This window comes from Chrysoperla carnea, chromosome 3, assembly GCF_905475395.1.
Source record: "Chrysoperla carnea chromosome 3, inChrCarn1.1, whole genome shotgun sequence".
Taxonomy (NCBI): domain Eukaryota; kingdom Metazoa; phylum Arthropoda; class Insecta; order Neuroptera; family Chrysopidae; genus Chrysoperla; species Chrysoperla carnea.
The window spans coordinates 64,558,027-64,576,948 of NC_058339.1; the positions used below are offsets into that span (position 1 = coordinate 64,558,027).

The following is an 18,922-nucleotide window of genomic DNA, read 5'->3' on the forward strand; positions in this document are numbered from 1 at the left end:
TTTTTTAATCCATTGTTCGTCGTTTGTTCGTCATTGTTTGACCATTAAAATTAATAATTGTTCGATCGTTGTTTATTTATTATTTGATGCAAAAAAATTTTTTTAAGATGAAATTAATTATATGGAATTATGTGCAAGTAATTCGTAAATAGTTTTTATGTATTTTGATTTCATTTAAATAAAGTTGAAAACTCAAACCCTGTTTTTATTTTATTTTTCCCCATCTCTCTGTAGCTATACAATATTATTTCAGTTAAAAATAGGTGAGTATTTCGAACTTCACGATAGGTAAGTATTTCAAACTTCGTTTGCCATTTTTTTTTGTAATAATACTACTCAAAATTTTCCGAAAATGAGTTTTACTTTTTGTTATAATTTAAGAAAGTCGAAAATATGAATATAATTATTTATTAATACGAACAACAGAGCCCTAATGGTTTAATGGTTAGCGTATCTGACTTCGAATAAATAGTCCCTTGGTTCGAAACTAGGTGAGGACATATATTAAAAAAAAGTTCATTAAATCTATTAAGCAAAATCTGATTTTTATTTTCATTTTTTTTCAAATTTCCACCACAGCATGTTTGCCTAGTAAATGATGAAAAAATTAGTTTTTTTTCGTTCAAAAACTTCAATTTTTTTCACATTTCTACTAGGAGAACATCAAGGACGGACGGAATAAGTAGTACCTGATAGCAAGGTAATTGTTGTCACCTCGTAAGTCAGAAAGTTAGTGGTCTGCACACCCGTGTTTGGTGAGTGTGACCTCTAGTGGGCAGACCAATAACTTTCTGCCAAAATAAAATTTTAGACTTTCGGGGTGAAAACACTTACTCACCTTTCTCCTTATCAGGAACTACTAATTCCCACTTATGTTCTCCTAGTACAAATGTTGAAAAAATTGAAAATTTTTTCGAAATTATATTATTTTTTTAATATAAAATTAAACTGACCAATTATTTATATTAGCTGACCAATTATCAGCGAATGCTTCCCGATCGCGCATAGGTGGAGTTTTTTCAATCTTTAATAAAAAATTTTCTGACGCTGACCAATTAATGAGACCAACTGACCTTTTATGACCAATTTCTGACCTTTCAGATGGTATAATTGGTCAATCGAAATTCCGCACATGAGGTGCTAAGATCGCGGAGCTGCCATTTTTGTGCATATTTTTTAATATTTTGTAACAGGACAACATGATTTTAAATGATTTATTTATGGTTATTTAAATTCCCACCCCCTGACGGAATAGTGTTTAGTCACATATGTATAACTGGCGTTATTTATAGCAAGAGGGCGGATTATACAGATAATTTAAACTATAAAAAAAGTGGAAAATTTTTTAACGTCAGGAAAGATTGATTTAATTTAAAAGTAAAAAAGGTAACCAGACCAGGATACGAACTAGCGTACCTTAGTTTCACAGTCAACTACTATACTCACACAACCATCCTTCTTATTTATTACAATATAATTAAATTAATACTTAGCTTTACTAAATAATTAATTAATTTTGTTTTGAAAGAAAAAATTGGATAAAAAATCTGAAAAATAAAACAAAATTTAAAATATATAACGATTTTTATTTATTTATAAAAAAAAAAAAATGTTTTAAATTTTCATAAAAAATCATATTGTACATATTTTCATAAAACAAATTAACAGAGATTTTTCTTTTCTTATTCAAGTTTTTATACAAAATAAGTAAGATTCGATCACTTTTATATAATAATAATAATAATAATAATAAAGGGTGTCCCAAGATTAACGTCTGATTCGATCTTCTTGCGTTAATTTTGGAACACTCCTTAATAAAACACAATGTATACTTTCTTATAAATATTACTAACTAAACCATAACGACTAAACGTAAAGTTATAGGTTTTAAATTATTTTAATTGTGTCGGGAATGAAATTTGCCAGGTGCTGTGAGAGTGCAGGTCCCGAAAATCTTTTTTAAAATAACATGATTATTAAAAATCATTTAATAATTTTTAATATTCTAAAGCGTCGGCGATACTAGAAATTCATGTACTTTTTTACGATTAATTACGATTTGAATAATTTTAAACGATAATGTATAGTTTTTCACTGGACTATACGAAACGATTAAAAATGATTTTCTTTTCAAAACTTCTCGAAAAAAGACGAACGATTTAAAACTATATTCAAAATTCTTAAAATTTTAATGGTTTTAAATCATTTTTTCTTAAGCTGGGTAAAAACCTACAACTTGACGTGAAAAGGTGTTCGATTCAAAATTTAAACAAAAATCGACCAATAAAAAATTTGCAATTTGCTTGGAAAATTTGTAGTATATGGTTGCCTTTCTTAACAAGCACACTAATTTTTGTATAACAATATTTGAAAATTCATTTGTTAATTGATGTTGTTAACAACATAAAAATCAGGTGTAAATTAATGTCAGTCATTGTAAAAAACCTCCGCATATAGTTATCATCATTTGTATGTGAGATATTTTTGGAGATTCACATACTTAACGATTATTTTGAAAATTCTTGTATTAAATTCAAAAAACAAAATATGAAAAGATAAAAAAAAAAATAGAATAATTTTTAAAAATTAAGAAATTTAGCGTCACAGTGCCTCTTTATTTAAAAACACGGTAATAAATCGAACAAATTTGTAAAAATGTTTTTACAATCGAATATTATCTGCTGTGTTGGTAAAACATCTTATCGTAACCTGCGTCAATTAAAACAACGATCTATGTTACTTCTGGGTAAACGAAGAATGTCCATGCGGAGTGGAAAAAAATTATTTACAAAAGAATGTATGACAAATACACAACGAAGAAATCTTAACACCATCGTCAGTTACATAGAAAGAGCACTCGCTAAATGTCCAAAAAAATCGAAGTTACAATGGAACTATGAACATTGCAATCATTTCATGTCTCCAAAAGATTACGAATTCCAAGATATTCGTAGACAAACAGAAGGTGATTATGGCAGAATAATTTGGAAATTTAGAGATCCACCTGATTGTAGATGTCCAGTTACGTATATGCCAAATTGTAATACAATTGCCCGTGTGGATATGTGTGAAGACAATACATCTGAATTCACGGTACAAGAAAAACGTCCATGTCCTTATAAATCGTTTGCGGAATGTTATGTGAAAGGTATTGAGAAACATAAAACTGAATGTGAAATATGTCAATATGCATCTTACATGCCATCACAAATCTCAGTGATTTGTCCACCATCTGATTGCTGTATGAATTGCATGAGTCTCACTGCTGAGCCGTACAAGAAACTTGCACCGTACAGTAATCATTGTAATATGAAAAGTAATTTAACGTCTTGTTTCTGGCCAACTTTTAAAGCACCATGATATATTTATTTGGCATGTCCTTTTTTTCTTAATTATGTTTCGGTTTGTTTGTTTACAAATTACTTGCGTCATTACATATGTACAATTCCTTCAATTTACCACATTATTCTACCATAAACTGTATCTCAACTGTATATTACAATATCTTGAAATTTGAACCAATAAATTGTTTTACATTAACCTTGTTTTTTTTATTTAATTGTAAATTAGACAACCTGCATTGCATAATTGTCAGTAAAAAATGCGTTTTCCAAAGTTAAATATCGTTCGAAATAAAGGTACGAAACTTTTATAGTTCAGCAAGCTGTAAAAATCAAACTATCGAAGTATCTATTCATTTCATTTTGGGTGAGCATAGCATGAAACATCTTATGTCGATACCGCAGAAACTTAAAATAATCACAAAATCAAACAACTCTCTTTTCTTTGGATTAAAGTAATTATAGGGCCCAAAAAAATCGAACTCATTCAACAACTAGAAATATTTTTTAATTTATTCAAAATCATACTCAAATAAAAGCTTTTTGTATTGGATTTGAAGCGATATGTCAAATACGCAAACTAATCGGTCAAAGAATCCGACTTAGTACGAAACACCCGTACAGCAAAGACTATAGGATAGACAAGAAGCAGAAGTATAATTATAAGTGACATCTGGAGTCTGAGGCGATCAACTATTAAGTTTGTAGGCCTTTGCGGGTATGGCTATTAAGTTTAACTACTTTGCGGGGGTGACTATTAACTATTAAGTTTGAAAGCCTGACTCGGTAGAGGCGCTGAAACTCGTATACTACGATTTTACATTAGCTCATATGGGCTGCTTCTCCTCTATCCTATGCTCTTTGCCGTACAGTATTTTGAACGAAATTAAGGAAGCCTGAATGGTTCATGATATCATGATCAATTTATGAAACTTTTACTCTACACTCCATATGTAATACATAACACATTGAGCTATTGAAACATAAGATCGTGCATGGAAAATTAAAGCAATAATGGATGGTTGCAAAATTGATTTCTAGGAATTGGAATTATATTCAAAATAGTATTTTCAGATGTTATCTCCATATATTATACGCAAAATACGCAGATGTTTTAAACACCGAAAATACCCATTTATACGCAATAAACGTTAGGGAGTTATTTATGAAACTCACTTCGTGTTTGTTCATACATAAGTTGCATGCTTTCAGGTGCATGTTCTATTTTGCTCGTTTTAGTAAACTGAGTATAGAAGAAAAAGATGAAGCTATTTTACAATGTATTTGTCTCTCTTTTTTTGTTTTTATTAAGTGTATTATACAAAAAGAACATACTTTATTTTAATTGTTCTCTATAACCTTTTTCTAGAAATCAACTGACCAACTGATGAACTGACCTTAATAAACAAAAAACTTCTAAAGTACGTTAAATTTATCTGTTTACAAAATCGTAAAATAAATGCAAACAAAGATTTTACAACTATTAAATATAAATATGTGAAAATGTGAATGTTTTGATATTTCAATTTCTTAGTGGTGGAAGCCTGTTGTAATATAGTTGAATTTTATTTTCCCGCTATTTATTATTTGTATATTGATCGAACGTGAATTCAATTTTTCTTGAATTTTTCGAGTGAAATTAATAAATGATTCGTGCAAAAAATAATATTAATAGATAAATATTATCATGAATAGTGTAGTTTCGTTTTATGATAAACAATTAGGAAATCGTAAGTAGATATTAGTATTTAATTTTTTTGTTCCTCATTATTGGTTCCGAATTGTAATACAATATTTTTGTACATAGATTTTCAACGTAATTATGATGTAGCTCTGCAGAAATTAAGATGCTTAAAGTTAGATGAATATACTATAAGACATGATAATGGAGAAGGTCCAGCTCCTCCAATTTTGGCATGTAAATTTGCAAAAGCTGCAGGGAATCAACACATCATTGCATTAGCGAATGAAGATGGTGCAATTGCTATTCAAAATGTGAATACTGAAGTCAAAACAAACGCATACCCTGAAATTGATGGTAAAACTAGCCATTTGAATGCTATATTCGATCTAGCTTGGAAGTACGATGATATGAAATTAGTAACAGCGTCTGGAGATCATACATTACGATCATGGACAATTACAGAATCGGATATAAGAGAAGATCGATTATTTGTTGGACATGATAGATCTGTTAAAACGGTTACATTTCAACGAAATGGCTCCTCAGTGTTCGCGTCTGGTGGTAGGGATAGCTGTATATATATTTGGGATACAAGAGCAGCACCACGTACAGAATTTACTCTTAAGGCTGACAAAATAATAAATTGTTCACAGCTGTCAATACCTAAGACAGCAAAGAAAAAGGGTAAATACGGATGGTGGTACCCATCTCTTATGAATTCGATAACAGGACTCGAATTTCAGGATGATAATACTTTAATATCGTGTTGTGCAAGTGATGGAACAATTCGTTGTTGGGATATGCGTAAAAGTTATTCCGCTCATAATCGTATGCCAATTTCCAAACATTCTTTACCGTACATGGGAAGTTCTTCTACACGTAGAGGTTACACAAATTTATTAGTAGATCATAGTGCTGTTCGATTATACGCTAGTTGTCTAGATAATGTTATTTACTGTTATAATATTTCGACATATTCTAAGAATCCTGTTATGACTTATGTTGGTCATCAAATAAGAAATTCATTCTATGTTAAAACTAGCTTAAGTCCTGATAGTTCTTATTTACTTAGTGGAAGTGTTGACGAAAAAGCTTATATTTGGAATGTACGTAAACAGAAACCCTTATTAACTTTAAAAGGGCATGCCGCTGAAGTAACTTGTGTCGCTTGGTGTCAAAGTGGAGAATTAATTTTAGTCACATGCTCAGACGATGCTAAACATAAAATTTGGCGTGTTAGAGACGATGAAACCTGGAAGAATGATATTATTGGTAGTGTAGAACCAGTAGTTTGTAAAACACCAAAATCAGAACAAAAACGTTTGAGTGAAGATGAATCTAGTCCATATAACAAAAAATGTCGTTTATCTGCCCAACCTTCATCAGCAAGAAAACGATTACTTACTGAACAACAATTTCAATCGCCTAACAAACGGTCCAGATCTTTATTTCAAGATGAAAATTCGAGTGATGTTAATTCACTTGCGACAATTCTGGAAGGAAATAATCTGGGAGAATGTTCGAAAGAAGGTGATTTAACTTCGCAGTTAACAGCAAATTTACCAAACTTTGTAGTAGACGGTACAGCACCACATCTAAGAATTATATCACCTCAAAAGCAAAAACAGAACAAAGACTGGATATCACAAATTCGTAAAGAAAAGGAAATTCGTTGTCGAATGATTGAAGAAACGACAGGAGCAGGTCCTAGCTCACCGAAATATCAGAGATTAGATAGTAGCGAACTTAGATTAAATAATAGTCCAAAAAATATTAAAACACCTTCACGTAAATCATCACGAAAACCATCGTTGGATACACCTCCTCGAGCACAGTCACCTCTTTCAAGGTTTTTTAAAATTACAGCTAGTACGAGTGCCAATAGTAATGTAAAAGATATGCATTGTGCTTCTTCGAGTATTTCTTCTAACCAAGTTTGTACCAAACATATTTTGTGATAACATTTTTGATTGTTTAAAATTAAACATTTTTTGGTTGAATCGAATAGGATTTGACAAACATCAGTATTTAAAGTGGTTTAAAGTTTTAAAAGAGTTTTATTTTTTTAAGTAAACTAATTTTTATGTATATAAAAATCTCATTGTGAATAATTTTTAGATTTAATTAATTAAAGCGTTAATTGAAATTACAAATTTCAATTTAAAAAATTGTTTCTTGTGTAGATTGATAGTAAATTTTTATGGCTTATTTTAATATAATGTAAAAAAAGAGCGAGAAAAAAAATTACTGGCTATTCGCATTTAAGGTGTTTCGATAACAAAACGAAAGTGTTATCAAAAAACTGAAATTTTGTGTGTCATTGAAAGAGTATTTAATACGTCTTCTGTATAAATTTCAAGCAAATTTAATTTACGGTTTGCGATAAATTAAATATTAAAAAACAGTCCTTTTTAGATAAGTACTTTTAAAATGGCTTTTACCATTTACATAAAAAAACTTATTATCAATATTCTTCAAGTTTTAAGCTTTAAAATCATGCCAAAATTAACAACAGCGCATGAAAATGAAAAACTTTTTTTGGTAAAAACACTGATTTCGATAGTTAATTTCTCCTAAACCATGTAGAGAATCATTAGGAATTTTTCACACAAAACGTATAAAAGATGTTTGATTGATAAATAAAATTTCAAATCTTTGGTATCATTTTCAATTTACGGTATCGAAATACCTTAAAGAGTTGTTGAAGTAAATGAAAACGATAACAAAAATTTAAAATTTTATTTATCAATTGACCATCCTTTGTATAGGTCTTTTGTAAAAAATTCATATCGATTGTCTGTAAAGTTTAAGAGAAGGGTGCCTTTTTTTTTGGTAAAAAACTGACCTCTGGTAAACTTCTTCATGTAAACAAAATTGTCTTGGTTTTTAAGCCAGGAAGTCAGTATTTCAAGCAAGCACAGTAAAAAATAATTAATTCCATTTTGTAGGTTCTTGGCTTACTTCCCTTACCTTATTTCACTTATGTCATTGCAGTTATACTGGTTTTAATTTCATATCATCGTGTAGTCAACGTTTAGAGTAATCATTCATACCAACAGCACTCTTCACAGCGGCTAGCCAATTTATTATTAAGTTTTTAAAGTCGAATACTCATATTTTTTTATCCGCTTCAAATATTATGCTATTAATGAAGAAATAATCTATAATTTTTTAAAAAATTTTGATTAGCAAATGCTGTCTGGAATTTTAAGTTTACCAAAAATATCTTAGAAAGTAAACAATTTGTATCTTAATAATATGACCATAGTAAGTCAGTTTTATTTATTTTTTACAGTCTTTAAAGTTTTATTTGATGTTTACACTACTTAATTTTTTTAAATTGTATTATTTCTGTTATCTTACAGAAAAATAAATGACAAGAGCTTTTTTTTAATATTATTTCATTTATTCCTTTACTTACCCTTGCATAATGTTCGACAATGGTAAATAAATTAGTTAACTTTCTTCATTTCTCTCTTAGCGTGGAGGGCAATATTGATGCTACAAAAGTGCATCTTAACCAACGGAGGTGACTAACGTTAACTTATTTATCTATCTAGCATTAATATCAAAATTGTTAAAATTTTAAATATTTATGCAAGTTAAATGTCGTTTTCCTTGGAACTCTTTCCAAACTGAACCAATTTTCTAAAAAAAAGGTAAAAACACTCACCATTAAATTACCTTACAAAAAAAAAAAAACAAAATCGGTTCATCCTTTTAATACCCCTGTTTTTGGTTCGGGGATTAATAAAATATATGACAAGGTATGAGAATAGGGGATCGGACTAAATTTTTTTTTTATCACTTCACATGAAGAATTTCCATTTTACAAATAGAAAAGTGAAGTTGGTTTTAAATATCTTTACTCGTATGCAAGATATGAACGTTTAAAATTCCTAATTAAACAAAGAGGATGATACCCATTAGTGGCGTCATACGTGGGTATCTCCATAGAGATTAAAAAAAATTGGCTTTACTAAAAGGAAATGGGCAACAATCTTTGAATGCTTATTCTTCGTTTTTTAATCAATTTTAATTTCAATTTTTGTCATGGTATAGTCTTTTACATTTTAATGGGTAATATGGCCAATTCGACCTCAGGATTATCCCCTATTGTACACAGTCATCATTCACCCCCATAGCCCATATATTGTGTAGCAACATTAGAAAACTAAAATAAAATAAAAAAGAAATTGCTTCTTGTATGCGCTCTGTAGAAATAAAGGCGAAACGTTACATCAAAATGTAGCATTTTAAGCACAAGTTGCAGTTTAGCTAAGGTGTGGCGTCCTACAAGTAATATTAATCTCTTTCATAAGGCACAGTCTCCTTTCAGAATATATAAAGAGAACATCAAATCGTATGACTTGTTTTTCGTTATTCTGGGGCGCATACTCCTCCTTTGCCTTGCAAAATTGTGACCTAATTCAAGTGCTTGAATTATCTTTTAAAATAATGGAAATTCTATGCTAAACAAAGTGATACATTTTATAAATAAATAAACACAAAGATTTTTAATACAAATTTTAATATTTACAAAAGCTTAACAAATTACAGTGGTTATTTTGTAAAAACTTTTATAGCTTTGGGTAATAATGTTACTGTGATTGGTTTCAACTCAAAACTTTCATTGTCAATTGACAATTCTTCCTCACTTTCAGGAATGCCTGGTTTCAATTGTACTTGACGTGCAGCTACTTTATCAATAATTTGTGGTTGTTGACTAACACCTTGTTTTACAAAGTCAATGTAATCAATTTTATCAGGGCCAACATTTATACAAAGTTGAGGTACATCAACATTAGATTCATCCATTGTGTTTGTTGTTCTTAAACTGATACTAGTAGTGGCGACATCTTTTTCGATTAGCTGATTACATTGTGGATTAACATTAACATATTGTATTGCTTCTTGCTTTGAAGTGGATCGTCCAAATAAACTTTTCCACCATTTATTCTCTGAATTCGATATCACATTTTTACAATTTTTACAACCAGGGCAAGGTAACGAATAGACTAGAGTAGCTTCATATGGTGAATTTATTTGGGAAGCATTAAATATATAAGTTGCGTAATTTCTTAATTTACCAAAGTACCAATATTTATCTTGTACTGCTCTGGCATCTCGGAAAACTCCCCATTCAATTTCATTTACTGCATAAACAGGTTTTGAATTTGTGTCATCTTGAACTTCAATTTTCATTAAGTCAATTGGTTTTGTATTTTGTTTAACTACAGCCATTGTAGCATCAGCTAATGAACGTACAACACTTAATTTATCCCCCCCAGGAAACAGTGAAGCAGCTAGTGTATTCGATCTGCCCAAAGGTAAAACTCCCACTGGTACATGGTTTTGTGACGCGTCATTATTACAACGCCGTAAAAGTCCTGTAATGACTTCAGAAACTGTACCATCTCCACCACCTATAACAACAGCTTCAGTTTGGTCAAGTTTTTCTAAAATTCTTTTTGCATGACCTTCGGATTCTGTAAGTATAACATTGACACTAAGTCCAGCTAGATGTAAAATTGGAGCACAATATTTTTCAAATTGAACTTTCGCTTTGGCTTTGTTTGCGCTAGGATTGAGAATAACCGTTATATTTCTTGGTGTTTCTAATACCGAAGTAGTTTCATTACCGAATCGTACTGCTTCTTCACAATAAACTCGCATTAACTCATTTGTCCTGCGCCAAAATTAAATTACATTTAATAAATGAAGTTTCTTCAAACTTTTGGGTCATAATATTTAGAAATCTTTATTTTGAAACTGCCTAAGTTTTCATAAATATTTAATGCTCTCAAAAAATATACTAATTTTATAGACCGAGTCCATAATGGAACAAAAATTCTATGATTCTTTTTATCTTACTTTGGAAAGGTTAATAAAGGTGCAAGGTTGGTCAAATAAAATTGAAATTTAACCGTGGCCCGCAGGTCGAAGTTTTTCAATGCCTACCGTTATGGTGACAACACAATACATGTGTTTTTGCTATCCAATATACATATTTGGGCTAATAACTCGATAATTTTACAAATCTAGTCCAAGAGTAATTGATCTGTTTTAAGGATCAAAGAATTAAAATTTTAATGTCCATAAAATATTTTCCCGGTAAATCATTTTCCCTATATATTATTAATACATTTCATAATTTGGTTTTGTCAATAGTTTTTTAAAATTTATCTCAAACACGAGCGATTATGAATCAATTCTATGTTGTTTGAGGTTATGTTAGAAATTTTTTAGAAAAAGAAACTTACTCAAATTTGTCTTTTAAGTAATCAACGCCATAATAAGCAAGTACACTAAATAAAATAGATTTTTTCCAATGTTCACGAATAGTTTTAACACCTGTCAAAATAGCCGACATTGCGGCAATAATTTAATTCTAATTTCATCAAGATTTACATGTAATAAAAGTACCAACATAAAAGATGTAATACATTTTATCAAATTTTTAACAAAATTTACTTATGCGAAATCATGGATATAGGAATATTTTTAAAAGGGATGGAGTATAACCGAGTGGGGTGAGTCTCACTCAGGGGGAAGAGGCAGGATATCATTGTGCCTACTTTCTATTGGCTGTTAACTAGGCGCATGCTGAAAGTATGCTCAAAGCCTTCTTTAAGTGTTTTTGATTCGTTTGTAAGCATGTTTTTTCTTTAGGGTAAAAGATTTTACTTTACTTTTTTGCTCGGACCAATCTACAACACACGTAGAATTCGTTACCCATTTAATCTTCCCGCAATTGAGAGTGCAAACAGCCGCAGCCAATCAAAAGCAGGCATATTGCTTGAGGCAAACTAAAACCATGGATATAGAAATATTAAAATCTAAAACACACGAAATATTATCGTTCTATTTGAATTTCCCGCAAATGAGAACCGCAGCCATTCAAAAGTAGGCACATTGCTTCCCCCTTGAATGATACACCCCCCTCGTCTACAGTAGGACTTTATACTACATCCCTACTATAATTACTATATCCGTGAATCTCACGCAAAAATGAAATGAAAATGCACCAATTTTTTTAGAAAATAAATTTTCAATTGACATAATTATGCATGTCAACATTGTTTTAAAATGTAAACAAAACTCAACTTATTTTAAATGTAATTTTATTTGAAAAAATTGATTTCAAAAGTCTACACATGTATTGCAATTAATAATTCGTTAATAAGTAGATATGACCATGTAGTTAAAAAAAAAATCAGTACAATACAAAGTCAAAATATTTTATTACTTAAAAAATAAATTTAAAAAGATGAAGAACCTACTTATTGATGATAAGTATTTTAAGTTTAAATTTTGAATATAGAAAATAAATACTATTTTTGAAAATATAAGTATTTTGTTCTGTGTAATTATTAATTTATTTCTCATTCAAAAATCGTGTTCCAACATTACAGTTGATAAAGAATATCATAATGGCCAGGTCGGTACAATAAATGGACGGATGGTGTTGATCCTTCTGGAAAATCGTGTGCAATTACTTGTCCACCTTCTCCACGATCCATGTATTTAACACGTACACCCACATTTAATGCCGTACAAATAGCAATAATATGAATATGATCACTTTCTTTATACATGGGTTCGACTTCTTGATGACAGAATTCAGCAACAGTACGATCACCCTCAATAAAATTCTGATAAAAATCACTTTCTTTTTGTAATTGACCACTAGCTAATAATCTCAAATAAACAACCATATAGTCTGAGTATCCTTGTTCATTAAATAATTTATGTAATTCATCTTTTGCTTTTGAAATTGAATCGGACGCTGCTTTTCCTATTTTTTGTACTACTTCCATGAATGTATCATGAAAATCTTCTACAGTAAACTGAGGAAAACCTAATGCTACTAAATTATCTTTGCTATTCTGTGCAAGTTCAGTAAATTCATCATATTCTTTTTTTGTATCAAGTAATTTTTCAATATAAGCGTAACTAAATGCACGAAAAAAACAATTTCCATCTGGTCGTGTACGCCGCATTGACTTGTATTTTGATGATAAATCTTTTACTTTTAATTGATACACCTCGTCACCGGTGTATTCATTTTCTAATGATGATAGTTGTTCTAATTCACCTACTAAAGGTATTGATTCAGATATCTAAAAAAAAAAGATATTTTTCAGTAAAAAGTATATCGACTTATGAACAAACTGTTTACCTCTTTTTCAATTTGACGTTGTTGTTGTAATATAAGTTCGTCTTGATTTAAATTTTCTTCATTTAATCGTGATGAATTTCCAATTTCGTCGCCCATGTTCAGTGCGTTTGTTTTAAATGACAGCTGACTATTCAAAACATAACCACACGATACCAATAACCGACCACAACAAAAGTATCGACTTCACTTTGATAATAGTGGTAAGTGGCTTACCTGTAGTTTCTAACTTCATTATAATTATTTAAAGTTGGTAATACTTAGAAATAAAATTCTAGTATAAAGGTAAGAACACATGTGTTCATTACGCAATCAGTCTAGTTGAGTCTTTAAGGCGGTTATCTCCGTAAAATGTTTTGGACTATATCACGTCCTAATCGCGACAGGACAATAGACTTTGGACAACCGGCAGCCGATACCAACTGTGATTTAATCAAATGTTACTAGTTTTAAATTTAATATTATGCATTTAATTTTACTTTAAATTTAATATTAAATATCTCCGTTTTCTGTAATAGTGTCCCATTTTTGGACGCAAGGGCTAAAAACTTCAGAACCTAACCAATTCCTCTATAGTCGACAAACTCGACCCAACCAACTCGTTATTACAACAAGAGTTATATCCACGCTTTCGCACAAAAACTAATGAATAGATAGCAAACTTAACAATAATATAGCTCATATATCACAATAACACATGAGCTATAACTTATGAAGATATATTAGAAAAAAAAAAATAATATAAATAAATTTTTATTAAAAATTGACTACAATATCGTATTAAACCACTATGATTACGAAGGGTAAATGCAGAATTGCCAGATCATTTCGTTCAAAAACGGTAAATGCTAAGATAGACCTTAAGAAATTGTTAATCTATAAAATCGCAAAAGTAGTTTATTACTAAAATCATTTAAAAAAAAAACGGTAGTGATAAATCCGTATCAACGATTAACCGTTTAAACCATTTCTCGCATATCTGGCAATACTGAATGAATGTTACGATTTAATTTTATTTACACGTACAATCTTCTATAATCATCTGATCATATCGTTTCAAAATAATAGTATTTAAATCTGAATAATATAAAATATTTAAAGGCATTAATGCATTTGGTACACAACATGAATTCGTTACATTATCCATTTTTAATTCATATAATAATGTTTTTATAGCTGCATAATTTGTCCATTTGAAATTTAATGAATATTTACAATTTCCAGTACAACGATATGCATTATACGCAATTGGTTCTAAAATAAAATCTGACCATCCTAGTGTTGTAAAATTGATATAAAAATCATTTCGTTGGCATGGCAATGTAGTTGTGTCAATTTTGATCTTTGAATAATTATTTATACTCGAATATACATTTTCATCTAAAAAATTAATACACATTAGAAATTCGTTAACAATGTAGCGCTATAACGAAGAGAAAATAAAAATTATTTATGAGACAACCATAATATGAACTTTGTTAACTAGCTCGACCCGTAGGAATTCCGCAGTGCGGTTCCCGTGACTAAATACATAGTAATAAATATCAACAGTGATTTACTTTATTTTTATTTATAGGCAATTTTATTACAGATATGTTATACAAATTCCCTAGCGAACAAGATTAAACGTTATAATATTTCTCTAGTCTGTTTTTCCTAAGCGGTGCATTTTTAGACTGTTAGTTATAATATGTCAGGAGCCAGCACGAGAAGCTTGAAAATGAGGGATAAATCACGGGAAAGATAAAGGAATAAAGAAGATATCACGTGGACAGGAAGAAACAGGCTGGAGAAATAATATATAAGATTCTATATTTATCAGTCTATGTTTAATGTAAGTCTGTGAATACAGATAAAGTCCAAAAAATCATTTTCCTGAAATTTGCTTAAAGTGTTCACGACAGTGGCGCTAGTAGTATAAGTAGGTACAAACAGACAGTTCTTACAACCAAGTCTTTAAGCCGGCAGAGCCATAGCGACCGATGAAAAATCTTTCCATACCCAAAAGTTACTGGAAATAAGGGTTACTATAGTTGTCAAAACAAGATTTTAGTTTTACCTGATTTCAAATTTTGTGATGACAAGTCCTTCGTTTTACCTTCATATACAATCACAATAGGTTGCAAAACATTTTCTTGAAAATCACGTCGTGAAAATTCAACACATAAATTATCTCCAAACAAAGTGGTTGCAATTATCAATAATCCTAGATTTGGTTTATCTCCTGATATCCAAGATTGTAAAGCTGATTTAATATTAAAAATTTGCCATCCAAAGTTAAAATAGCTTACATAATGAACGTTCAATAAAATCTGAATATCTGGTGTTTCAAGATGCTCGATATCCGTTACTTGATATACTTTTAATAAAAAATACGGGGGTGTTATCAATGGTGCAAAAGTTTCATCTTCTAAATTAACCCATAATCTACACAAAATTAATTTTTAAATTTAGTACGAATGGAATCCTTAATTTTCTTTCTCACAAATTTTATCATATATATTTTGCATTTAATTTTATTAACTAAAAGCGCGAGAGTAAGGTCTTATTTGTTCATCGTTTAATTTTATTTTTATGTACTTAAAATAAAATATGATAAAAATAATTTTAAAAACAGCCCACCCATAGCTCAAATAATAATTAAAATTTTTAACTATCGCAACATTTTTTATTATTCCGCCATTAAATATTGAAAATCAAACAATAAAAAAAGTCCATAACCTGTTCTTCTCCTTACAATCGCAAGTAAATTGGGCACTTTCTAAGGTTACAAAATCAATTAATAAATTATAGTGTATCGTTATAAGTACCTATAAATCCGCAATTCAGCTTCTAAAATGTTTGCTGTCTTTAAATACTCCAATTCATTAGAACTAATACCAAACACAAAATGTGTTCGGGCAAAAGACGTATTTAATTCCATATAACTTCGAATCGCAAATGAATTATATGGATATGTGCTTCCAGGTAAAGCATTTTTATTATTTACAAGTTTATATAATTCTATCATATATTCTGGCGTTTCAGCAAGGTTTCCATTAAAATGATTTTCATTATTCCATTTAAATCCAAATAATTTTCGTAATTCATTTCGTGTAATTTCTTCAAATTGTTTTTCTTCCCCATCATTTTCGAAAATTTGTTCAATACTATTGTTAATTTCATTGGAAAATAATTCATTGTTTATTTCTAGAGTGTTATTATCAATTTCTTCATTTTCAATACCAATATAATTTTCATCTTCGTAGTTTAAAATGTGTATATTTGAAAATGCACAGCTAATAATTACTATAAGAGTAAAAACGAATATTATTAATTTTTTGTAACACATTTTTTTAAATGTTTAAAATTGTTTAAGTCTACATTTAATTAAACTCAAACGGAACATTTTAATTTAAGTATATTTGTTGAAATACTCCCACTGGAACAATTTTCTTTAATCAAGTTTAAAAAAATAAATTATTATTTAACAATGTCAAGTTTGAAGTAGGTATTAGAGAAAGAAATCATTATATATTTGTAAAGAGAAATTCGATTGAAATCAGTGCCCGATCTAGCTATTTATAGCCGCTCCGGGCAAAAATAATATTTACCGCCCTTTATACTATTGCCATTTACAGGGTGCTTTTTTAAGTTGATATCTGCTTGAAACTCGTAAAATAAATTTAATCGAGAAAAACGAAATATAATAGTTTCAATGGTATACATCTTATACCTCCATCGAATTCGATCTAAGTTTTCAGGTTCATTTAAAACATCACTCTGATTCATAAGTAAGAAACATTAGATGAACGCTTTACATTAGAAAGTGGTTTTTTATAAATACGCAAACATTTTTTTGTATACCGAGTAGTTTAGACAGTAATTGAGAGTAAAAATCCATAGCTTTTTGTGCGTTTGATCATTCAATTTGAATTAAAATGGTCTTTATAGAAAAACAAACCACTTTGAATAAATTTATTGGAAAATTTTTTTCGAAGAGTACCTAGATTTTCCAGAAACATTTATACGAAAAAACAATTAATTTGGTTAAAACTTTTTAGTCCGTTTTTGCCTAAACTGTACGGTTTGCGGAAAAATGTTTCGATTATAAAATACACTTTAAATTATAATATAATTATATGTAATTTAAAGTGTTCATCTACCGATTACCAGCTATGGAGTAGAGTGAGCTTGAAAACCTAGGCTACGTTTTAATGTCTGCGTAAGATGTGTGCCTACACACCCAACATTTTTCGTTTGAAGTATTTTTATCGATAAAAGTTATTTTTTTTAAAGGGTATATGTATTATATGTACAGTTTCTCGATTCCAATATGGTGTTTTTTCAGTGTTTGATTTAATTTAGGTATAAATTGTAATAAATTTTTCCATTCAATCCCAGCTTTCGGATTAGCCCTGGTTTTATTGAGTCCTGATTATCAAAATTCTCAACCCCTCCCCCCTTGGATCGGGTTTTGATTGATATATATATTTTTGGAAAAATACCACCAAACCCGAGACATAGCTTGTATAAATAATATCATTAGCTTGCTTTTTAATAAACTCATGACAATTTTAAGTTATATTTAATGACAATATAAATACAGAAAATCAGTCAGTGTACCGATGTAATAAAATTTGTTATATTCAATATTATTTCTTAAACAGTGAAGGCAATATGTATTACATTAATGTATATTTTTGTATACATTTAATACACTCTATCTATATCTATACCATACCGGGTGTTTTTGTAAATGGCCAATAAAAGGGATAGAGTAGACTAAATGAAGCATTTTGGCATAAGGGACATGTGTAAAGCAATCACCGCATATTGGAGGTGGTACGGCCGCTATTTATAATCGTCCAAAATTATGGAACGTTTTTTATAAAAAACAAAAAGGCCGCCTCGATTTTTTTTTTAATTGCGAGAAGGATCGTTCGGCAGAACAATTTGTGATCATTAATGTTAAAAAAATCCGAAGAGCTATTTCTGTGTTAGGAAATACTTCGACTAATTGATCTTCCATTAGAATCTTATACAAATGACTATAAGTTTTGGCAAAGTAGTCGGAAATGTCCTTTTTAGGAACTTTGTCTAGTTCGTCGGTCGTCGCCTTTTGAATGCGGCCAATTGAGTTTTATTTATTTGAGTAAAATTTATTTTCAGTTCTGATTATATTTCCTTTCACTCTCTAGAATTTTTGGTTTGTAATAAAATTTTAGAAGGCTTTTTCATTTTTTGGGGGCCCCCTAAAATTGGGGGCCCCAGGCAACTGCCTATTCTGCCTACTTGTTAATCCGGCCCTGAAAAGGCGGCAGTAACAAATTTTTTATCATCATGCGATTGCACTCCAAGGACCAGCAGATACTATCAACATTATTTTCCTTTACAATCAGGTTGTCATACCCTATCTCTCAATCTGTATACCACTACAATACTATTAAACTGACTAATCTACTATTAAATTGTAAATAGAGCTGTAGAAAAGTAAATTCTATATTTAATAGCGCTTTCATTGTTTATTTACACTTATTGTACCACACCGAGACAAAAAGAACATATAGGATGTGCTATATACTGTTGGCAAATGTAACAATTTTATTATCTCTTCAAGGACAAATGGAAAAAATTGCATGCAATTGTTAAAAATTTTAAATTATATCTCGCACGCTTTATTGCCCTGTTATAACGAATATAGTCCGGAGGTTAATATCTTTTATCTTAGTATATTTA

At 29.8% G+C, this 18,922-nt stretch overlaps 4 protein-coding genes across 4 annotated transcripts; 1 reads left to right on the forward strand and 3 right to left on the reverse strand.

Moving 5' to 3' along the window:
* The first annotated feature begins 4,939 nt into the window (after positions 1-4,939).
* Positions 4,940-7,056, forward strand: LOC123295222 (protein lethal(2)denticleless). Its single transcript, XM_044876481.1, has 2 exons — positions 4,940-5,071; positions 5,149-7,056. The coding sequence occupies exons 1-2, from the start codon at positions 5,029-5,031 to the stop codon at positions 6,981-6,983; spliced, it is 1,878 nt and encodes a 625-aa protein (XP_044732416.1). The 5' UTR covers positions 4,940-5,028; the 3' UTR covers positions 6,984-7,056.
* Positions 7,057-9,575: 2,519 nt separating this feature from the next.
* On the reverse strand, positions 9,576-11,574 carry LOC123295143 (acylglycerol kinase, mitochondrial). Its single transcript, XM_044876374.1, has 2 exons — positions 11,289-11,574; positions 9,576-10,714 (listed from the first exon to the last, which is right to left on the reverse strand). Exons 1-2 carry the CDS (start codon positions 11,396-11,398, stop codon positions 9,589-9,591), a joined length of 1,236 nt encoding a protein of 411 aa, XP_044732309.1. The 5' UTR covers positions 11,399-11,574; the 3' UTR covers positions 9,576-9,588.
* An 812-nt stretch (positions 11,575-12,386) lies between these two features.
* LOC123295438 (ubiquitin thioesterase otubain-like) lies at positions 12,387-13,474 on the reverse strand. The gene is made up of 2 exons (XM_044876788.1): positions 13,208-13,474; positions 12,387-13,148 (listed from the first exon to the last, which is right to left on the reverse strand). Exons 1-2 carry the CDS (start codon positions 13,301-13,303, stop codon positions 12,435-12,437), a joined length of 810 nt encoding a protein of 269 aa, XP_044732723.1. The 5' UTR covers positions 13,304-13,474; the 3' UTR covers positions 12,387-12,434.
* A 742-nt stretch (positions 13,475-14,216) lies between these two features.
* Positions 14,217-16,237, reverse strand: LOC123296178 (bone morphogenetic protein 7-like). Its single transcript, XM_044877640.1, has 3 exons — positions 16,015-16,237; positions 15,264-15,631; positions 14,217-14,584 (listed from the first exon to the last, which is right to left on the reverse strand). The coding sequence occupies exons 1-3, from the start codon at positions 16,212-16,214 to the stop codon at positions 14,217-14,219; spliced, it is 936 nt and encodes a 311-aa protein (XP_044733575.1). The 5' UTR covers positions 16,215-16,237.
* Positions 16,238-18,922: the final 2,685 nt, after the last annotated feature.

Bases quoted from the DNA above. Each gene is read 5' to 3' on its own strand.
- LOC123295222 (XM_044876481.1), top strand. From the start codon at position 5,029: ATGAATAGTGTAGTTTCGTTTTATGATAAACAATTAGGAAATC. The intron at 5,072-5,148 runs GTAAGTAGATAT...TTTTGTACATAG, and splicing joins TGATAAACAATTAGGAAATC to ATTTTCAACGTAATTATGAT.
- LOC123295143 (XM_044876374.1), bottom strand. From the start codon at position 11,398: ATGTCGGCTATTTTGACAGGTGTTAAAACTATTCGTGAACATTGGAAA. The intron at 10,715-11,288 runs GTAAGTTTCTTT...ATTTTGGCGCAG, and splicing joins TACTTAAAAGACAAATTTGA to GACAAATGAGTTAATGCGAG.
- LOC123295438 (XM_044876788.1), bottom strand. From the start codon at position 13,303: ATGGGCGACGAAATTGGAAATTCATCACGATTAAATGAAGAAAATTTA. The intron at 13,149-13,207 runs GTAAACAGTTTG...TTTTTTTTTTAG, and splicing joins AACGTCAAATTGAAAAAGAG to ATATCTGAATCAATACCTTT.
- LOC123296178 (XM_044877640.1), bottom strand. From the start codon at position 16,214: ATGATAGAATTATATAAACTTGTAAATAATAAAAATGCTTTACCTGGA. The intron at 15,632-16,014 runs GTACTTATAACG...AATTTTGTGTAG, and splicing joins GCTGAATTGCGGATTTATAG to ATTATGGGTTAATTTAGAAG. The intron at 14,585-15,263 runs GTAAAACTAAAA...TTAATTTTTTAG, and splicing joins ATCACAAAATTTGAAATCAG to ATGAAAATGTATATTCGAGT.